At 58.3% G+C, this 20617-nt stretch overlaps 2 protein-coding genes across 9 annotated transcripts; both read left to right on the forward strand.

Annotated features, from left to right (window-relative positions):
* Positions 1 to 1944: 1944 nt before the first annotated feature.
* TEAD3 (TEA domain transcription factor 3) lies at positions 1945 to 15477 on the forward strand. Of its 5 annotated transcripts, XM_032710768.1 has the most exons (13): positions 1945 to 2196; positions 5175 to 5239; positions 7034 to 7096; positions 7228 to 7290; positions 9752 to 9763; positions 10111 to 10248; positions 10477 to 10520; positions 10627 to 10688; positions 11070 to 11203; positions 11316 to 11489; positions 11650 to 11790; positions 11985 to 12137; positions 12737 to 15477. In XM_032710768.1, exons 1-13 carry the CDS (start codon positions 2061 to 2063, stop codon positions 12848 to 12850), a joined length of 1299 nt encoding a protein of 432 aa, XP_032566659.1. In that variant the 5' UTR covers positions 1945 to 2060; the 3' UTR covers positions 12851 to 15477. The 5 variants fall into 5 exon arrangements, with proteins under 5 accessions (XP_032566659.1, XP_032566661.1, XP_032566660.1 ...); XM_032710770.1 differs by lacking the exon at positions 7228 to 7290 and having other exon boundaries at positions 1947 to 2196; XM_032710769.1 differs by lacking the exon at positions 7034 to 7096 and having other exon boundaries at positions 1947 to 2196.
* A 571-nt stretch (positions 15478 to 16048) lies between these two features.
* SMPD2 (sphingomyelin phosphodiesterase 2) lies at positions 16049 to 20617 on the forward strand. 4 transcript variants are annotated; one of them, XM_032710763.1, is made up of 11 exons: positions 16051 to 17161; positions 17607 to 17703; positions 17790 to 17866; positions 18132 to 18225; positions 18311 to 18400; positions 18756 to 18838; positions 19052 to 19184; positions 19257 to 19361; positions 19440 to 19596; positions 19828 to 20177; positions 20223 to 20617. In XM_032710763.1, exons 1-10 carry the CDS (start codon positions 17112 to 17114, stop codon positions 20169 to 20171), a joined length of 1230 nt encoding a protein of 409 aa, XP_032566654.1. In that variant the 5' UTR covers positions 16051 to 17111; the 3' UTR covers positions 20172 to 20177; positions 20223 to 20617. The 4 variants fall into 4 exon arrangements, 3 of the variants coding, with proteins under 3 accessions (XP_032566655.1, XP_032566654.1, XP_032566653.1); XR_004360880.1 differs by having other exon boundaries at positions 16052 to 17161; positions 19828 to 20222; positions 20268 to 20617; XM_032710762.1 differs by having other exon boundaries at positions 16052 to 16420; positions 16968 to 17161; positions 19828 to 20617.

Genomic DNA, 20617 nt, shown 5'->3' on the forward strand with positions numbered 1-20617 from the left:
GATCTCCTAGGGAGGGGGGCACATGTGCTGCAGACAGGGTGTGGGGGCAGCCGTTACCCTGCCTGTGCATGCAGTTCCTGGCACAGGGACGATGACCCAGGGCACTGGGCATGCTGCCTGCAGTGGTGGAGCCAGCCCCATAGTTTTGCTCTCAGCCCTATAGCTTCACTCTTGGCCCTAATTACACTCATCAGTTAGGAAGGGCAGGGGATCTAGTGGGTCCCTGCAAAGTCAGTCCCTGGCACCAGCTCCTGGGGCTTACTGCTCTTAGGGTGAGCTGATGGCAGCCCTGTGGTGCTCTGGGGTCCTGGGATGCTGCTGGGTGCTGGGCTGGCACCAGACTGTAGGGTCTCTGACCACTGAGGTGTCTTGAGGCTGGGTGCTTCTGAGTTGCCGTGGTGCTGGGGGGTCTGGGGCTGCCATGGTGCTGCTGTGGGGTTGGAGGCCATTGTGGGCTTTGGGAGCAGCAGGGTCTTGGGCTGCCGTGTGCCGCTGAGTCATCTCCGGTTTCCATATGTCTGAGGGTTCCTGAGCTGCTGGGGGGTCTTGGACTGCTGTAGAGCAGCCAGGGCTCAGCACCCGGCCAAAGCAGCTGCACCCCAGTGTAGGTGCCCCACTGGGACGGAGTCCTAATGTGCTTGATGAGCTGCAGAGGGGCAGGGGGAGTGAGGGTCCCACTGGGGCTGTCCCCACTCAGTGCCATCCCTGCTCAGTGCCTGGTCCTGGTGTCCCCCCACCCTCCCATCCTCAACACCCTCCTAGGTTTGGACAATGTATCCCTCCCAGGGGGCTGCCCCACAGAGCGCCCCAGCAGCAAGCCCAGCGCGGGCCTCGTGGTGCCGCGGACCCGTCCGGCACTGCTGCCGCCATCCCTCCCTTGGCTGGCTGGCTCGATCCTACAATCCAGTTCTCCTTATTTGGCCACAGTGCTCAGCAAGAGGGGGAGCGGCGGCGGGGGGGACGCGGGTAGGGACGGGCAGCGGGACCGGAGGGGCTGACATCACATCACGACAAGGGAGAGAGAGATGGGGGGGTAAGTTTCTTTTTTTATAAAAGGAAAAAAAAAAAAAGGCAAGGCCTCACAGCGTACTTGAGCCAGCGGGCTCGGCAGTTCCTTTAAAAGGAGATGTCTGTGCCGGAGACCTTTGTACACTCCCAGCCCGTCCGGGAAGCACGGCGGCGCAGGAGACACCTCTCTACTCTGCTCCCACCGCCGCCAGCTGCCGCCAAACATGTTATTGCAAAACACTGAAACACTGCGCTGGGAGCCAGGCAAACGGAGGAGAAGAGCAGAAGGAGGAGGAGGGTTGAAGACTCTCCAGCATCACCCACCAGCTGGGGAGAGCCTGGGGCCCCAGCAGAGCATCCTCAGAGTGGGGGGCCTCTCCCAGTGCCAGGGGTAGGGCTGCCGGACAGCTCCGGCCACCTGGTTCCTATTAGTGGGGTCTGGCTTGGAGCCACCCAGCATCTCCCTTCAAATCCCAACTCTGCCTTTGCCATGCGTAGTGGAACAGGGATTTTGGGGGTTGGGGTTGTTCTTGGGGCCAGTTCGCTCAAGGAGGCTGCTGTGTGGCAGTTGGTATTTGTGTGGGGTCAAGGTTCACAAGCTGCAGGGCTGTTGCCACCCTGTCCCAAGGTGTCACCCGTGAGCACCATGTGCCCAAGTTCCTTGTATGGATAATGCAGTAACCAGGCAGTTTTCTTCCCAGACTTTATTTGGTGGATCTTGGGTGGTCACCTGTGTCTTGGATTTTGGGGAAATCATGGCTCTGCCCCCAAGGAAAACCTGTTTGTCTCTGATGCCCCACATCTAGATGCTGCTCTGGGTGTGAGTGGGGACAGAGCAAGAGCCAGGAACAGACCTGGGACCGCACTGTCACTGCAGCCTCACGCCCCCAGCAAGGGTCTCTGGGTCTAACAGGTGTCCCCTGTGTCCCAGCAGGTTGTCGTGTGTTCGTGGGGGCTCAGGGTCGGAGCCCAGAGCAGCCAGCACCATAGCGTCCAACAGCTGGAACGCCAGCGGCAGCCCCGGGGAGGGGCGGGAAGATGGCCAGGATGGCATGGACAAGAGTCTGGACAATGATGCCGAGGGTGTGTGGAGTCCGGACATTGAGCAGAGCTTCCAGGAGGCGCTGGCGATCTACCCACCCTGTGGCCGGCGGAAAATCATCCTCTCGGACGAGGGCAAGATGTACGGTGAGTGACAGGGGCAGGATGGAGGCAGCAGGCAGGGCACTGAGCTTCTGGCCAGAATGGGTTGGCCAGGGCTGAAGCAAAACCTTCTGCCCCAAACCCACACTGGGGCACTGCCCTTGAGCAACCCCCAGCCCTGAAAGCAGCTTCTCCAGGTTCATCACAGAGCTGGACTGGGGAGGTGGCAGTGACCTGCGTCCCCTCCCTCTGCGCTGGCTCTCCCTCCCACTCCCTCCTTCTCTCGGCCCTGCCGGACTGACTGGTTTGGTGAAGCTGTCAGGCAGGGAGGGGGTGAGGACAGGGAGCTGGTGCAGGACTGCAGGGCCAGAGGCAGCCCCAACCCTTCTGCTCCTGTGTGCCTCTGCATCACTCCCCAAACTCTCCCCAGCTGGACCCGGTGGTGAGCACCCTGTGGCAAGGGTCACTCACCCACCCTGAGCCATCTGCAGCCTGCTCAGTTTTTGGTGACGCTGTTGGCAGCAGCAGGGTTGGTCAGCCCCACTGGGACAATGATTTTGGGGGTGTCTCAGCCTTGTTTCCAGTGTCTCCCAAAACACTTCTGTCTTGGTGACTCTGCAACTGGGAGAAAGAGGATAAGGATGGGCCATGTAGGCGGGAGGTAACACTGACATGGGGCGCATGGTGCCACCAAAGAGCAGTGGAAGGTGCAATGGTGTCTCTATCCCTGCCATGGTAGGGACTGGTCCCTCTTCCCCTCTATCTCCCAGGGTGTCATCCCCAGGGCTGGTGACCTCAAAGTCAGCAACAGGCTATTACCATCACCCCATGGTGACAACAGGACCAGGGCCAGCATCTCTATCCCCAGCCTCCAAAATAAATCAGGATGCTGCTGTCAGGGCAATGGCTCACCCACTGCCAGTGGAGAGGGGCAAAGGGGATGCAGCTTTGTGGAGAGCGCTATGCCATTGTCCCTGTCCCCATGCCAGCTCCCTGTGCTACCCTGCTTGCCAGGGCCCCCAACTCACAGCACCAGGGCTGGTGAGTGGGGGGTGGGGGGGAGCACAGGGCTTCCCAAGCGGGTGCATTTTTTGGATTTCTCCGGGAATAGCTGAAGTGCCGCCGGGAGCCTGGCCCTGTGCAGCACACCCCAACCGGTTTTTCCAGCCTTTCGGAGACATCTGGCAGCTGCTTAAAGAGGCAGCAGCCCCCTCCAGCCGCCTTTCATCTCCCCCCACCTTCTCCAGCACCTCCCCACTGGGATTCACAGGATCCCTGGCTGGCCATACCAAATTTACCAGGACCCCCAGGGTCACCGGAGGCACAAGCGATGCCAGCATGTGACATAAGGGTGTACCAGTGCCACTGCTCTCCACCACCCCTCTTTTTGGGGGTCCAGTGGGATGCCCACGGCCATGCCAGCCCCTACCCCACTGATGCGGGATTGGCAAAGCAGGTGGGAGCTGGGGGACCAGGACCCAGGACGGGCATACTGGGCCTTGCTACACTCTGCTGCCTGATGGGTTATTTTTAACCCAGCCTGTCCAACTGGTTCATGTGGTGGTGTCAGGGGAGAGGAATTTGAGGAATGTGGTAATTTGGAGGAGGACATGCCCTCTCAGAGGGAATGGCACGGTCCAGATGAATCACAAGGAAAGGGGACAGGGCACGTGGATACAGGGATGGCTGCAAGGGTGTAGCCTAGGGTGGCCTGGGCATGTTGTGAGGCAGGACGGGTGCAGGAGATGCTGCCCCTGGCTCCTGGGCACTAGGTGCTGGGCTGGCACTGCCCCACTGGGTCCATGACGGCACCTTTCCCATATTTTTTCCCCATATTTCTTTCCCACAAGCAGGGTATGGGAGGGACAGGGTGGGACTCAGGAGAAGGGCATGCAAAGGGAGATGCTGTGGTGCTCAGTGAAGATGTAACCTCAAGCTGGGGCTCAGCACCAGAGTCCCTTCTGCCCTCACCCCTTGTCATCACCTTGCTGTGGGCATCGCCTCACCTGGGCACCCTTGAGGACCTGGCCCTTGTTAGGTGCTAATGAGGCCAAGCACCGGCACAGGCTGGGAGGCTGGAGGGATGGGAGCTGTGCTCAGTGCTAGGGTGCCACACTGGCTTGCAAGGGGTACCCCCCTTGCCATCCACCCACCAGCTCCTGCCTGGCGTGGGCACCCCAGGGTGCAGCCATCCCTGCATGGCACCTGGCCCTGTCTGTCCTCATGTGTGTGTGTCCCCAGGAGGGCCCAGTTGCTGTGGGGCTGGGAGGGGGCCAGTTGGAGTGGAAGAGGAGAGGGGAGTATATTTTTTTTTAAGGGATTTTTTTATTCTTTTAAAGCTGAAACCCGCTCCAAGGGCATTTCGACAAGTTCCAACCGCGACCATCTGGTCCATTAAAATAAATCTGGCGTGCCTGGCCGCCCCCGTGCGCGGGGGGGCGAGGGGGGCGGCGGGGGCCGGGGGGGCCGGGACCGGGAGAAGAAAGCTCCCAGCTGCTCTGACGTTTGAACGTAGATTGGCCACAGCTGGCCCCTGAAATGTGGCACAAAAGCAACTTCTGCTTCGAATTAAACCAGGACGTTAGGCAATACTGGTGGAAAGGCCAGCACGGCTTGCAAACGAGAAGCGGGGTGTTGGGGGAGCAGCTCGCGACCCCTGCGGGCAGGGCTGCGGGGAGTGGGTTCATCGGCTCTGAGGGGGCTCCAGCTGGGATGAGTTTTGGGGGAGTCTGTGGTTGGGGACACCGCTGTAGTCCCCGGTGACTGTCACCTCCCTCTAAGCCCCGGTGCGTGGGGCTGGCAGAGCCGGTGGGGTGGGGGCGCGGGGCGGGAGCGCTGCCCTGCCCTGCCCTGCCCTGCCCTGCCCTGCCCTGCCCCGTCCCGGCCGCCCCGAGCCCCGACACTGTCCCGGCAGCGCCACCTCCTGGCAGCGCCTCCCTCGCCGGGCCGGGGGTCCGCGGGCGCTGCGGGGGTGATGCCCCCGGCCCTCGTTTCCCGGGGCTGACTTCTGGCTGTGCCGGCAGGTCGTAACGAGCTGATCGCCCGGTACATCAAGCTGCGAACGGGAAAGACACGGACGAGGAAGCAGGTGAGGCATTGCTCTGCTCTTTCTCCTGGGGTGGGCTCAGGGTGGGATGGGAGGGGGTGCCAGGTAAGCCCGAGGGGGAGCGGGTTTTCCGACTGCATCGCCCGCCCTCCGTGTCCCCTCCTGGAGCCACCGTTGCTGTCAGCGGGTCCCCCATCCTCTGTGAGAAGCTTCGCCCGTGAGCACAATCCCCCTCGGGTTTGCTCTCTCCCAGGATGCCCTGAAATAGGGCTTGTAGAAGCAGGCAGCACCCAGCCCCCCTGCCTGGTTGAGGTCACCCCATGGGTGGCAGGAGCCCTCAAAATCTCTATCCAGGCAGTGTGTGTATCTGTGTGTGTTGGCATGAATCTGCTACTCCTCCTGGGTCTGGACTGTTCCTACCTCTGCCCCTTGCTAGGCATTTTACCACTTCTGCCAGACGCCACAGTGAAGGTACCCCTGGGCTGAGACCAAGGCATCCCCAACTCAGCCAGGGATCCAGGGACTGGCTGTGCAGGGCTGTGGTGCTGGTCTTGGTGGGGCCAGAGGCACTGCAGAAGCCTTTCCCCGACATTGCTGCCCTGCGCCGTTGGATGCTGGGGCAGACAGGGATGCTGACGGGGCAGGGAGCACACGGTGGTCACACTCATCCCTGGAGCCCTCACTGCACCAAACCTGTCTGCTGAGGACCAGGCTGCTGCAGCCCTCAGTGGGACATCTGTTTGTCACATGTCCAATGGCTCTTCCTTCCCCTCCATGGTGGCCCCTAGCCAGGAGTCAAACCACCCGTCCTGGGAGAACCAGCGGCCTTGGATGCTGGGGAGCATCTCCCACCATAGGGAGATGGATGGGTTTGGGACACTTAGGCTGGGACTGCCATGAGTCCCAGCAAGAGAGGAATGCTGGTCCCAAGACACTGGAGGTGACATTGCTCCAGGACTTATACTGGAGGGAGAGGGACCACAGTCTGGCCACTGTCCTTCTGTTTAGACCAGTGCCAAGCAGTGCTTTATTTCTGGCTTAAAGGCATAGGTGAGCCCCCCCTCCATGGGGGAAGAATGCAATGCTCTGGAGGGACTCAGGAAAAACACAGGGGAGAGCGGACATGGCATTGATCTCTCTGTGCGCTCGTGTCCTGGACAGCCCTGTGTCTCTTCTTGGGCAGACTGGCACTGGTGTGAGAAGGTTCTTCCTAAAATCAGCCCCAAAGCCTGGTGGGTTGCCAGATGCCCCCCTGCCTGTGGCTCAGGCCCCCCAGCCATGCTACACCTTTCCTGCCTGGACATCAGTCCCTTTTCTTTGAATCCTCCTCCTGCAGGGACCTAGACACGAAAACTCACTTTCTCATCTTTCCCACCTGCAAAATCAGCAGGAGCCCTGGGGCAATGAGCCAGTCCCTCCTGGATTAATTTAGGACTGGCAGTCCCACTGCAGCCCCTGCCAAGTAACCCAGGGGCACCCCAAACCTGCGAGGCTGTATCCTCAGGTTATTGTGCTTGCAGGGGCTGGCAGGGTCTGTCTATCTCCAAGAGATGGTAAATATTGACCCACTCAACTGCAGCAGCTTTACTCCAAGGAGCTTCACCCCAGCCAGGGGGGCACAAACAAGCATCAACCAGTGCAGCACCAGGGTCCCCCTCATTTTTCCTTCCTCCAGCTCGCGGCGGGTGCACGACCCTCAGCATCATCCAGAAGCAGCAAAAAGTGCTCCCCCATTTCTCCACACTCCCTTCCCTGGGGACAGCATCCCACCCTGCAGGGGGAACATATCTTCACGTTCTCTGTGTTTTCCTTTCCGAACGGCGTGGCGGGCGCTAGGTGTCCAGCCACATACAGGTTCTAGCTCGGAAGAAGGTGCGGGAGTACCAGGTTGGCATCAAGGTACGTTGACGCCCTTGCCCAGGTGTCTGCGGCGGTGTCTCTGTGAGCATGGGCAGCCCCTCTCCTTCTTCCTCCTTTCCTCTGGTTGACGGCTCTGCTGTTCCCCCTCTCCTTCTGCTCTCTCTCTGCAGGTCTCTAGCCACTTGCAGGTTCTTGCCCGACGGAAATCTCGTGAGATTCAGTCCAAGCTGAAGGTACGCGTTCCCCGCATCGCTGGCCCCCGCCTGCTGACGACTAACACCCTCGGCTCTGCGGTGTGCCGCTTGCTTCCCTGTATTACCTTTCTTTTTTGGTGTTTTATTTTTCTTCCCTCTCACTTGGCTTCTAGGACCGGATGGTCTTTACAGGTGTCATTGTGGGATGCCCAGAGAGAAGTGCAAGGAGGGGCAACAGAGCCCTTCCCTTTCCTTCAGGAGGGTGAATTTGGGTGCCAAATCCCCTCTTTTCACCTGGGCAAGAACTCTGCCATGGGGAAACGTGGGTTTAAACCCTCCTCCAGTGATGTATGAGGGCTGCCCCCTCTTTTGGGCCATCAGGGGTTCTCCCAGGAGGGAAGATCTCCCCAGAGCAGCCAGTGAAGCAAAGTAAGGTTTAAGCAAGGTATGCAAAGGCCGGCCTGCTCCCCTCCTCAACTGAGACCTGACCCTACTCAGGACAGCTGCTGGTGGGATGTGGGCAGAAGCAGGGGGGTCAGGGGGCTCCCTGCAGGCTGCCAACCTAGTAGCTTGTGAGACACCAGGATGCGAGTATGGCCTCGGGGCACCTCAGGGATGTGCATGGCAGCAGGTCCAGATGGGGCCATGCTGCTGGGAAGGAGACTCAGCAGTGTCGAGGCAGTCCATGGTTCCAGGAGCCAAGGGAGCCAAGTGAGGAAAAACTGGATCATCCTCTCTCTCTTCTCTGGTTGGCTTTTCTTTCCTTCCTTCTCTTCTTCTTTCCTCCTAACTGGAGCCCAACTAATCCTTCCATAACCATTCCCACCAAGTTTTGTGGTGGCAGTGGGGAGGGTGATGATGGGGGGGCGTAGACAGGCCTGGGGGCATCACCGAAAGACCGAGCCCTGTTCGGGTTGGACGCACACGGTGCAAGGTGGGAGGCAGAGCAGTCCCCGCTGCACGACTGCCCACTGGGGACAGCCAGCTCCTGGGATGTGCCTGACTTAATCCCTGCACTGTCACACCAGGGAGCATCTCCTTGGGCATCTCCAGGGGTGACCTACTGCCTTGCTGGGTGTGTGGGAGCCCAGAAAACCTTTCAGCCCACTGACCTTGAGGTCCCAAAAGCATCACCAGCCCCCCCTGTCCTGGGTGCTCTATCCATCTCCAGCACTGAGGCTGGCAGCAGGGGCCACAGAGTTGAGAGCGAGGGCCACCATTAGAGCTGGAGCTGGCAGTTTTGTCCTCAAAGCTTTAACAAGCTCCAGCTCATGCTGCCTGGAAGCTTACCAAGCTGTGCCCTCCAGAGCCCTTCAGCAAGGACCCCAGTGCCCCATGACTGAGGTGGCAGGAGGGCTCCCACAGCCCAGGAGGGTTTGATCTGCTGGGAGAAGCCAGGAGATGGCACCCAAAACTATTTGGGGAGGCTCCTCTGCGCTTGTATGTCTTAAACCCAGCTCCCGAGAAGGGCAGTCAGGGAGGCGAGGGGGGCAGCAGGGTCAGCAGCAGCAGAAGCCTTTACAACAAAATAACATAGAATGAATAGCTTTCCTTGCTGCACAGTACAGTGCAGGGCAAAGGGGGAGTTGGAGGCAGCAGTGACTCCTGGGGTCCAGGGTTGGAGGCTCGTGTCCATGGCTGTGCTCTCTATCCCCAGGCATGCTCCCTGTGGGATTTGGCAGGGAACAGCCAGGACAGAGATCCCCCTGAGCAATACTCCAGGGATACAAAACATCCTTTCCCAAGATCGGTGCAGGCAGCCCTCTGCCCTCACGCAGCACTGTGGGATGGAAATTCCCTTCCATGAGCAGTGTCTGTATTTTTGAGCTGCAGTCATGTGTGTGTTCATGCTCCTGGCGTGTGGCTGCATGCCTGTGCTCCCACCCTACCCCAGGTGAAAATAAATGAAGCATTGATCCCCGGGGAAGGTTCAGAAGGAAAACAGAGGGTGTGCACTGGGACCAGCATGCACATGTCCTGTGAATGCAAGTGGAGGAGCAGCCTTGCCCCAGGCAATACCTGGGAGCCCTTGAGTCCTGTGCTCCTGCCCAGCAGTGCTGTGACCTCCAGAGCAAAAGGGAAAGGAAAAATGATTGGTCTCCTATATAAATGCACACATGGCAGGTGCAGGTGCCCTTTGCCAGTCAGAGCAGGAGCTGGCAGCTCTTTCTCTCTGTGCCCTGGCAAGCATTGAGGGCCCCTGAAGAGGTTGTAGAGGTTATTAAAGAGCCAAGAAAGGCACAGGCCTGGCTCACCTCAGTGACCCCATAAAATACTGGGGGACTTTGGCATCCTGTTCCTGGTGGGATTAAGCCCAGGCACAAATGGCCACCATGTGCAATCCCCTGATGACCAACCAGCTCGAGGAGTTCACTCCCCAAATCTGTGTGATGCCGTGCTGAGCTGGGAGTGGGGATACCTGACTGATGGGGAGGTGCACAAAGTACCCATAGGCTCCCACAACGCTCTAACCTTTTTTTTTCCTTTCTTTTGTGGACAGGCCATGAACTTGGTAAGTTGAGTTTGAGTCTGAAATGCCTTTTGTTCCCCACTGCCTTTTGCCCTCTTCCATGGAGGGGCTAAGCCCAAGGGAGGGGGGTGACAGGGGTTGGGAGTGGGACGGGGATTCACATCTTCCAGAGCTGTCAGCTTTTGCCCAGGGAACATTTTCAAGCTTCAAATGTTAATTAAGATGGGTACATTTGAGAGGGGTGGGGGGGATCCCTCTGCCCTCACCCCTCGGCCAGGCTGCAGGGTTGGCTCCTAGCTTTGCAAAACCAGTCAGGCACAACTGGATTGAGGGAGCTCAGTCTGCTCCTGTAACCCCCACTACCCTCCTGTCTTCCCTTTTGCCTCCAGGACCAGGTCTCGAAGGATAAAGCTCTGCAGAGCATGGCTTCCATGTCCTCTGCGCAGATCGTGTCAGCCAGCGTCCTGCAGAACAAGCTCAGCCCCCCACCTCCTCTTCCTCAGGCCGTCTTCTCTGCTGCCCCCAGGGTGAGCACAACCCCATGTTCCCCCGTACAGGGACCCCCTGGGGCAGGGGGGGCATGGATCCCTGTGCATGAGCCACACAGGACAGGGGGATGATCAACAGCCATCCTCAGCCATGGTGGCACTGCAGGGGGAGAAATGGGGGCTCCCTACTGTTTGCAGCAGGTGAGGGGAATTTGGCCGGGGCAGAAAGTCGTAAGCCGCTGACTTTTCCCTGTGCTACTTCCCCAGTTTTGGAGTGGGCCTATCCCAGGACAGCCTGGACCCTCTCAGGAGTAAGTATGAAACCCCTCCACTACCTGGCACCAGGCAGGACCCTACCTTGGCAAGGGAGTGGGGTATCCCGGGCTTGGTAACCTGATGATGCTCTTTACTTTCCAGCATTAAACCGTTTGCACAACCAGCTTACCCCATCCAGCCACCCATGCCTCCATCACTAGCCAGTAAGTCACGTCCTTGCCCCCTTGCAGGGAACCCTGCGCCCCTGCCAGGTCATATTTGTCCCCTGTCCCCTCCCACCCACGGTGCTACCCACCTGAGGCTCCTCCCCAGCCCTGATGGGGGAAAAGCCTGAGTTTAAACCTGGCAAAAAGTCCTGCAGTGAGCAGGACCTTGCTGCTCCTGACTGGGTCCCCTCCAGTCCCTTTCCTCTCAGGAGTAGGACTGGCACATCCTGTGTTTTAGCCACTCTGTGGGAAAACCCCCATGCTGGGCGATAAGGGAGAGTGGGGAATGCAGTGAGGACAGCAGCACCATGGCATTGCAGGGGGACTCACCCCAGTTCACAGCTGCCCCCCATCCCCATGTCATTCCCCCCGCCCCAGGTTACGAGCCCTTGGCTCCGCTCCCGCCAGCTGCATCAGCCGTGCCTGTCTGGCAGGACCGCACCATCGCCTCCGCCAAGCTCCGGCTTCTGGAGTACTCCGCCTTCATGGAGGTGCCGCGGGATGCTGAAACGGTAACAGTCCCCTCCGTATCCCCACCAGCTGTGGGAGATGGCACACACACCTGTGCTTGGTGGCATCTTGCTTTCACCTGACCTCTCATTCTAATGTCCCTGGTCCCTACAGTACAGCAAACACCTCTTTGTGCACATTGGCCAGACGAACCCCTCATACAGCGACCCACTGCTGGAGGCCGTGGACATCCGCCAGATCTATGACAAGTTTCCTGAGAAGAAGGGTGGCCTTAAGGAACTCTATGAGCGTGGGCCCCAGAACTCCTTTTTTCTCGTCAAATTTTGGGTATGATGCTGGAAGGATTAGGATGGGAAGGGTCGTCCTTGAGCCATGGGCTCGTTGCAGGTTGGGCCCCCTGCCAGCATGAAAGCTCGTGTCTCCTGTCCCCATCGAGAGCTGGGTGTGGTGGTGCCTAACGGGACCCTCTCTCCCCTCATCTCTCCAGGCTGATCTGAACAGCACGATCCAGGATGGGCCAGGGACCTTCTACGGTGTCAGCAGCCAGTACAGCAGTGCAGAGAACATGACCATCACAGTATCCACCAAGGTGTGCTCTTTTGGGAAGCAGGTCGTGGAAAAAGTGGAGGTGAGTTCCATGGCCTGCTGCATCGGGAAGGGGTAGGAATTGGTCCACAGCGGGTCCTGGGATGGAGAAAGCCCCAGAGCTGGGTGTAGGACATGTGGCTTCATACCTGTCCATGGGCTGGTGTCCCAGCTGGCCACCACTTGCCCATGCCTGCATCCCATGTGACAGCTGCTCACCCTGGCTGTCCCCTGCAGACGGAGTATGCACGTCTGGAGAACGGACGGTTCATCTACCGCATCCACCGGTCTCCCATGTGCGAGTACATGATCAACTTCATCCACAAACTCAAGCACCTCCCAGAGAAGTACATGATGAACAGTGTCCTGGAGAATTTCACCATCCTGCAGGTACCTCCACTCCTTTTCCAGGGAATGTTTCCCACCGGAAGTGTGGAGCCCGCACTTGCATTGGCCCTGCCGGCCCTGGGCATGCGCTCCAGCAGCTCAGATACTCCTGGCTGTGCCTGAGCCCACACAGCCCCTGAATTCCAGGGAGCAGATCTTGATGGTGCAAACAAAGTGGCTATGCCTGAGCCTGGACGAGTCTCCCAGATAATGGGAAGCAAATGTTTCACGGTGCAGTTAAATAGGCTGTGCCTGAGCCTGTTTGCCTTCCCCAAATAATGGGTAGCAATTTTTTGTGGTGGAAATGCAGTGGCTATGCCTGAGCCCATGAAACACTCCCCCAAACAACAGGTAGCAAATTTTTGGTGGTGCAATTCAGGCTGTTCCTCAGCCTGTCCCCTCCCCCCCTCCCCAAAATTGGGTAGTAAATATTGACGGTGCAATTAAATTGACTCTGCCAGTGCCTGTGCAACCCTACAAATAATGGGTAACAAATTTTTCACGATGCAAAGTGGCTGTGCCCATGCGCATGAGCCCATGCAGCCCCCTGAATAACTGCATCTGCCCACAGCACTCCCCTAACACGCTCTGCTCTGCTACAGGTTGTTACGAACAGGGATACCCAGGAAACCTTGCTCTGCATTGCCTTTGTTTTCGAGGTCTCCACCAGCGAGCACGGCGCCCAGCACCATGTGTACAAGTTGGTCAAGGACTAGGGGCACTCGGGGACAGGCAGGGGCACAAAGGGCATGCAGGGGAGGGAGGGGGCCACGCAGAGTAGCCGCCCGTGCCTGTTGCCTTGTGAGAAGTCATCTGAAGAGAGGAGGAGGAGGAAGAACAACAATAGCCAAAAAAGACTGACTTGTGATTGCAGATGTTTTCTACTTAGGAACAGTTTTTGTTTTTTTTTTAATAAATGAAAAAAAAAACCAAAAAAACAAAGAATGGGAAAAGAAACATAGGGAGAAAGGAAACCCACATCCGGTGCTGGATGAGGAGAGACCGGTCCTCGGTGTTGCTGATAAAGGCCAGGATCCCACCGTGCCGTCACCAGCGGGATGTCGGAGCAGAGAACGACCCTTTCTTTCACCCCCACCCTCACTCAGAAGTGGTCCTGGTCCTGAGTGGAGAGGAGTGAGCACAGATGGGCTGGAGGAGGGGCATTGCACCAGGTCTGGTCCAAAACTGATTGGCATGGCAGCATCAGTGTCATTGGCACAGCTTGGCAGAGCCCAGGTGGCAGTGGGGACCTGGGGACAGATCTGCAAGGCAGGAGCAGGGCAGAGCAGAGTGGAGGAGGGGGACATTGCTGCCTCCCTGGGGCTGGCAGCCGGGAGGCTTCTCTGTGTGCAGTTGGGGCACTGGGAACCAGTGGCAGTGAAGGCATGAGGGCATCAACAATGCAAACCATGTTTTTTTATGGCTCTTTCTTTTTTTCTTTTCCTTTTTTTTTGTTAAAGTGCTTTTTTAATACTTTTTAAAAGGACACCGTGCTTGTAATCGGGATGATGACCCTCTGCAGTGCCTGGGCCTTTGCCCCGTGCCGTGCTGGTGACCAGCAGAGGGGACAGCAGAGTTTACTGGGTTGGAGGCAACAGCGGAATTACCAGGCACGGGGAGTGGCTTGTGTAGGGAAGGCTCAGGATGTTTTCATCTCTGGCTGGTTTTTGTGTGGGATCCCCTGAGCTCTGTGTGGGCTTTCAAGGATAGCGCTTGGGGGTGGCCCAGCCTCAATGTCCCTGCTGTGGTCACTTGCTGAGGAGTCATGAGTAGAGAGCAGTGAGGTTAGATTTGCCTGATTTACTTTGCATATATACATTTTCTTTGTTTCGGTTCTTTTTTCTTCACCTTTTTTGCCTTTTTTCTGTGTTGACTGTTCTGGATTGCTCTGTCCACTTGCCTGCATCCTGTGGGAAGTGGCCAGAGAAGTGGCTCGTGCAGGGAAAAGCATATTGAGCAACAGAGGCTGTCAGTGGGCAGGGTTTAGGACAGAGAGGACAGAGACAGAGAGGGGACAGAGAACAGGAAGGATGCCAGGATAAGGGACTGGGTCTGCTTGTGGGTATTTTTGTGGCTGCAGCCCAAAGTAAGCCAATGCAGCATGCCCAGTGCTGAGGCTGCGACTGCAAGGACAGAGGCTGGGAAGAGCATCCCCGAGGTGCAGGAGGGGCACAGAGAGACAAGGTGGCATGGAGCAAGGTGGCAGGAGGCTGGTGGGGGACAGGGAGCCCGAGGTGGCCAGGTCTGGACGGGTTTCTCGTGTTGGCAGGGGAGCGAAGGTGGCAGGAAATGCAGAGACCAGTGCTGCAGGGGGGCAGGAGTGGTTTGAGGGGGGCTAAAGCCCAGGATGGGGAGACAGGGCAGGTTTAGGCTCAATGCTGCCAGGTGCAAAGGAGCAGGAACAGCCTCAGAGCCCAGGAAAGTGCCTTGGCTGCCACTCTGATGCCTTGTGTCTGGTGAGGCATGGGGACTTTGACCTCTTGCTGCTGGGAGAAGACACCCGTCCCTGTGGGACAGTGCAGAGCCATCCTGGCCCCACGCCCAGCTGAGGGCTCTTTGGTGGGACTGGACTTAGGCAGCTGCAGTGAACAGGGCGAGATGGAGCAGGGTGGAAAGAGAGAGGGAAAAATCCAAGGCAAGGCACTGGCATCCTATCCCAGTGCTGTGCCAGGGCTGCCTGGCTGAGTTCTCATATGTAGCATGTTTGTTTGTTGTTGTGTTGTTGTTTTTTTTTTTCTTCTTCCCTTTCACTCACTGATCTGAAACTCTGGGAATGAAAACTCAAAACTCCCCCACCATAAAACACCGGTGTGCCCCACTCCCAGCCCCAACCAGGGACAAAGCTCTTCATTAACTGGACTGGTTTGTGCCTCCACCTTCCCTCCATCCCTGCATCCCTCCATCCAGCCTGCACTGAGCCCCAGGGCGTGCACCCACACCCCAGGCACATGCTGACTGGTGCCCCCAGCAGCCCTGGCCGGGGTTTAGCCAGGATCCCAGAGACACTTTCTCAACTCCCCTGCCCCCCGGCCCCTCTGTTCTCCTCCAGTGTATTTATGAATTTCACATGAAGTACTGTTTTATTTTTTTAAAGACTTTGTAAAGCTTACCAGGGTTACAATCACCATTTTTAGAGCTGTGTCAGTCCACAATGTTAAAAATCCAATTTTTTATGTATTATATTTTTTGTGTATTTTTTTTAATCCAGCTGTGATGGGTTGTATCATATATTTGTTGTGTTTACTGTATCTGTCCAACTTCAAAGAGAGGAGACTGTAGAGCTCCGAAAAAACTACAGTCTGCTAAATAAATATTAAAATTATTTGTTCATGGGTTGGCTCAAGTGCTTCTGAAGTTCATATTTTATTTCTTGGGGTTTTCTTCAACAACTCGGACTATGAAAGCTGCTCTGTCCCATGAACCCCCATGGCTGGGTAACGGGACCCCCTCTCCCGGCAGCAGGATGCCACATCCAGCTGTATTTTGCTCTGATATGAATCACTGGTGCAAGGTTTGCTTGTGAAAGGTCGACCAACCCCATGGAAGACGCTTCCCTGCAATTCCCGGCAGCATGGGTTCAGGGACACGTTTTAGGGGGTCGCATTCTCGCCCACGCCAGCAGCAGGTGGCAGAAGGCTGGTCTGTCCCACCAGTCAGCAACACCCCTCGAAGCCCTGCTCGTAGCGCCTCGGCTGTTCGGTACACACACCCCGTTCCAAACACAGGGGACAGAGATGACCTATTTTAACACCAGCTGCTTTCCCCCGTTCTGCGAGACACGCGTACCCCAGTGCTCCTCGTGCACCCCCAGCGCCCCCCGTTACACCCACCGGCCCATTCACCGACCCCGGCCCCAGACCCCACCCAGTCCCATTCATCCGCACCGGCCCCAGACCCGGCCCAGTCCCATTCATCCGCAACGGCCCTTCCCCTTCCGCTCCGCTCCGTTGCTTGCCGGGACGCGTAGTCCGTGTAGTCCCCGCAGCCCCGCGCCGCTGTCGGCCCGCTCCAGGTCCGCTCTCGGCCCCGTCGGTCGCTCCGCCTCCCGTTCCTCCTGTTGCTGCGGTCCCGTCCCCGCTCGGCTGGTTGCCTCGTTCCGCCTGTTGCCCCGCTCCTCCAGCTGCCCCGCTCCGCCTGTTGCCGCTCCCCCGTCCCGCTCCGTGTCCCGCCGCTGTCGCGCCGCCCGCCCGTCCCTCGGGGAGCTGGGAGCGGAGAGCGCCCGGAGGGCTCAGCCTTGGTAGGAGACGCCGGTGTTAGCGCTGCGCAGGAACGGAACGAGCAGCTCGGTAATGCCGCCGGAGCAGGCAGAGCTCGGCTCCCTCACCCGGCCGCCTGCTACCGGCATCCTGGAGCCCCAGAGTTTCTCTTTTTCGGTTCTAAACCGGAAACTGGATAAACTTAGGGGGTCAGGCGTGAGAGAAGCGAGGGCTGGGAGAGCGCTGGGGCTGGGAGAGCGCTGGAGCTGCTTAGGGAGCTTCTGGCTCCTCCGCGGTTTGGAGTCTCCAAAAGGATGCGTGGGCTTCCCGGGTGGGGAGGTGTGTGGGGTTGTCCCATGCCCGTGCTTCGCATCTCCGTTTTGAAACCAGGGTGAAAGTCCATCCTGGAACACAACTCACTGACAGACAGAGGGTTGAGCCCTGTACGCCATCCCTGACCCACCGGTGCCCAAACTCACTGGATGGAGGGTCACATGGTGGTCGGGGTACATGGATCCCTTTGTGGGGGCAAGTTGGGGTTCGGGATGGGCCTTGTGCACAGGAGAGGAGGGGTCAGGCCCAGGGTAGGCTGGAGCACCCTGAGCACTCCTCCTTCCTGGCTTTTGCCTTGGCTCAGCCTTTCTGCTACGCCAGCCCGGATCCCTGGCTCTGTCCTGCACCTTCCGCCAGCTCTCCAGGGCTGTCCCTCCAATCTGCTCCCTGCGGGACCCCCGCCCCCTGCCCAACGTTGCCCTCTGGCCCCTGCAAAATCCAGCAAGAGATGGAGGGCGATCCCGCCCTGTGCCTTCGTGTCTTTGACCTCAACTGCTGGTAAGTCCAGTGTTCACCAGGGCTGTGCTGGGCTGCATGGGTGGGGATGGGGACACCACACTGGGAGAAGGGTCCCACTTTGGGGTCACCTTTGTGTCCCCTTCATTTTGGAGTCACACCACTCTCCTAGACCCAGAGGGTCATGAGGTGCTTGCCTGGGTAGTACCTCCAGTCCCCTCTGTGCCTGTTAACCCCAGGGAAGGTCCCCCATTTGCACCCCAAGCAAGGATGAGCTGCCTCAGATCTGCAGGTAGGAGAAGCTGTCCCCAAACAGCCTCCCTGCATTATCCCTCTTGTCCAAATGGCCTCGCATAGCCCTTTCCCATCTGCATCCTGCTTATACTGGTACTGGAGCCCTCTCTCCCCCATTTTGGGTGGCAGTGTGCCCCGACAGCCCCCATCACCCCGTCCCCACCAGGCTGTGACTGTCACCCCTCTCTGGCAGGGCCATTCGCTACCTGAGCAAACGGCGGCAGGAGCGCATCCGGCTCATCGGGGACATGCTGCACCAGGAGGATTTTGATCTGGTGCTTCTTCAGGAGGTGAGGGCAGTTTCTGAGCCAAGTGTGCCCATTCCCAGTGTGGGATGTGAGCGTGACTGTTCTCAGCCCATTCTACTGTTCTCCAGGTGTGGAGTGAACAGGACTACAGTGACTTGAAGGTGAAACTAGGAGGCTGTTACCCCTTCTCTCATTACTTCCGCAGGTGAGAAGGACAAGGCCAGCTCCCCAGGACTGTCTGTGGGGCAGTGGGCAGAGCTGTGCCATGTCCTATGTTTGACACATGTAGAGTCTGGTGCAGGTGCTGTAGGTCACCTCTGTCACTGTGGGAGACCCCATGTCTGGAGAGTGGGATGCTCACGGGAGCACACTAGGACTCAGGCATCTGTGGAGCCCTCCTGGCTTGGGGCTGGAGGGAGGCGGAGGTTTTGGGGACCACACTTCCTCACTGTGCTTTTCTCCTCCTGCAGTGGGGTGATCGGCAGCGGCCTCTGCGTCTTCTCCAGGTTCCCCATTCTGGACACGCTCCTCTACCAGTACTCGCTGAATGGGTACCCCTACATGGTAAGTGGGGCAGGAGGCATTTGCCATTGTGTCCACCCCCACGGAGCCTCAGTGGCCCCAACCTGCTCTTCTTCCCCTCTGGCAGCTCCAACATGGGGACTGGTTTTGCGGCAAATCCGTCGGCCTTGTCATCATTAGGATCTCAGGGATCATCTTCAACATCTATGTCACCCACGTAAGCATCCCAGGGAAGGACCCAGCATTGGGGGGGACAGTGGGAAGGAGGGGGATGAGTGGCCGTGCCACTTCTTTGCTGTCCACTTGCTTTAACCCCTGCTCTTCACCCTCTGTCCTGGACTATGCACCGATTTAATAAAATATTACTCAGGAAGAGGGGGCAGGGTCACACAGTCTGGCTGTGCAGTGGGGTGAGAATCCCAGGCTGTCCTCAGGGGGATGAGATAAAGGCAGAGGTGTTGGCCAGACCCTAGGTGAACCGTCTAGAGAGGTTGGGTGGGTTTGCAGGGAGCCTGGGAGCAAGGCAGGTGTTGGCATGAGAGTCAGCCTCTTTGCTCCCCTGCTCTCACCAGCTGCACGCCGAGTACTGCCGGGAGAAGGACGCCTACCTGCCCCACCGCCTGGTGCAGGCCTGGGAGCTGGCACAGTTCATCCGGTGAGCAGCCAAGGGGGGCCCCACAGGGTCCCCCATTGCAGGTCCCCAGGATATGTGCAGTCACCCCTGCCCCTGGGTATGCACTGCAGAGAGCTCCCAGCTGCACCAGTCCCAGTCAGGAGTAAGGCTGAGAAGCACTGGGTGGGTCCCAATCACTGCAGTCTGGCGCAGGGCAGCATGGGGATGGGAGGTTAGCCATCCTTTCCCCTGCAGACACACCTCCAAGGCGGCTGATGTGGTGCTGCTGGGAGGGGACCTGAACATGCACCCTGAAGATGTGGGCATCCGGCTGCTGCGTGGCTGGACGGGGCTGCGGGATGCCTTTGCCGAGGCCACACACTTTGAGGTGAGCAGCAAGGGCTGAGTGGGGACCCAGGGCAAACCAAGAGGCCTCCACCAACCAAAGCACTTGTCTCAGGGCTGTGAGGATGGTTGTACCCTTGTCCCCAACAACTGCTTTACTGACAAATCAGAGCTGCTGCCCTTCCCACTGGGCATCCGCATCGATTACATCCTCTACAAGGTAACGGGGGACCCTTCGCCACCAGCTGTGAGTGGCGAGGCTGAGGAAGTGGTGTGACCCCCTTGCACCCTCACCCAGGCCATCTCCAGCTTCATGGTAAAGTGTGAAGAGCTGAAGACCACCACAGGGGCAGCTCCGGGCATGGACGTCCCCTTCTCAGACCATGAAGCTGTGATGGCAACACTGCACATCCAGAGGCAGGGACAGGCTGCGGGTGCCACCCTCGCCACTGCTGGTAAGTTGGGGGGCTGCTGCCAGCATCCACCATGTGCTGGGAGGGCTGGTGGATGGACTGATGGAGTTGGATGGAGTTTTCTGGGGATGTTTCCCTTTGTGTAGGACATCCTTTGGGGTGGTGCTTGTCAAGTCGTGCATGGAACAGGGCAGGGTGTGGGGATACGAAAAAGGGGGGGTATAGGAGTGGTAGAGAGGGGTCCCACCCTGTTGAGGCCCCTTGTCCCTGCAGAGCCAATGCTGGTAGATGTGGTGACAGAGGCACGGACAGAGGTGGCCGTGGGGCTGCGGGCAGCACAGCGGCAACGCTACTCCTCGGGCAGGATGGCCTTGCTGGCCCTGCTGCTGCTGCTGCTGCAGGCCGTGGCTGCACTGGGTGCGCTGGCAGGGCTGGACGCCGGGCAGCCCTTCCCCAAGCTCTCCTTCTGCCTGCTGGCCTTCCTTGCCATCGGCATCCTCCTTCTTGCCACTGGTCTCCACCTGTTTCACACCATGGAGGTGAAGATGCTGCACAGCACCGAGGAGCAGATGCGGATGGTGCTGCGGACGCTGCAGGAATGTCCCAGTGACGGCTGAACCGAGGCTGTGGGTGTCCCACAATACCCCTCCAGTGATGGCTGAACTGAGGCTGTGGGTGTCCCACAATACCCCTCCAGTGATGGCTGAACTGAGGCTGTGGGTGTCCCACAATACCCCTCCAGCCCCACTGTGTCCCTTTTTGATCCTTTTTTTATCTGGCTTCTGGCAGCAGTGCAGCCAATGCAGTAGTGCAGGTTTGACATTTGCCTCTGAGAGAAATTAAGATATCGGGGGTAGATTTGTTGCACTGACCCTTGAGGGAACTACGATGGACATGGGGTTTTACTGCTTTTTAAATACACCCTTTGTACCTGGAGGGACCTGCTGGCCTGGTTGGGAGGCTTGAAAGACTCAGGCTCCCCATGCCTGGGGTGGAACGCTGGTGACTGCTCTAACAACCAGATTTGACTCAGACAGAAAATAAAGGTGGTATTTTAGCCCTT

The sequence above is a fragment of the Chiroxiphia lanceolata genome, chromosome 25 (genome assembly GCF_009829145.1).
Source record: "Chiroxiphia lanceolata isolate bChiLan1 chromosome 25, bChiLan1.pri, whole genome shotgun sequence".
Lineage (NCBI taxonomy): Eukaryota > Metazoa > Chordata > Aves > Passeriformes > Pipridae > Chiroxiphia > Chiroxiphia lanceolata.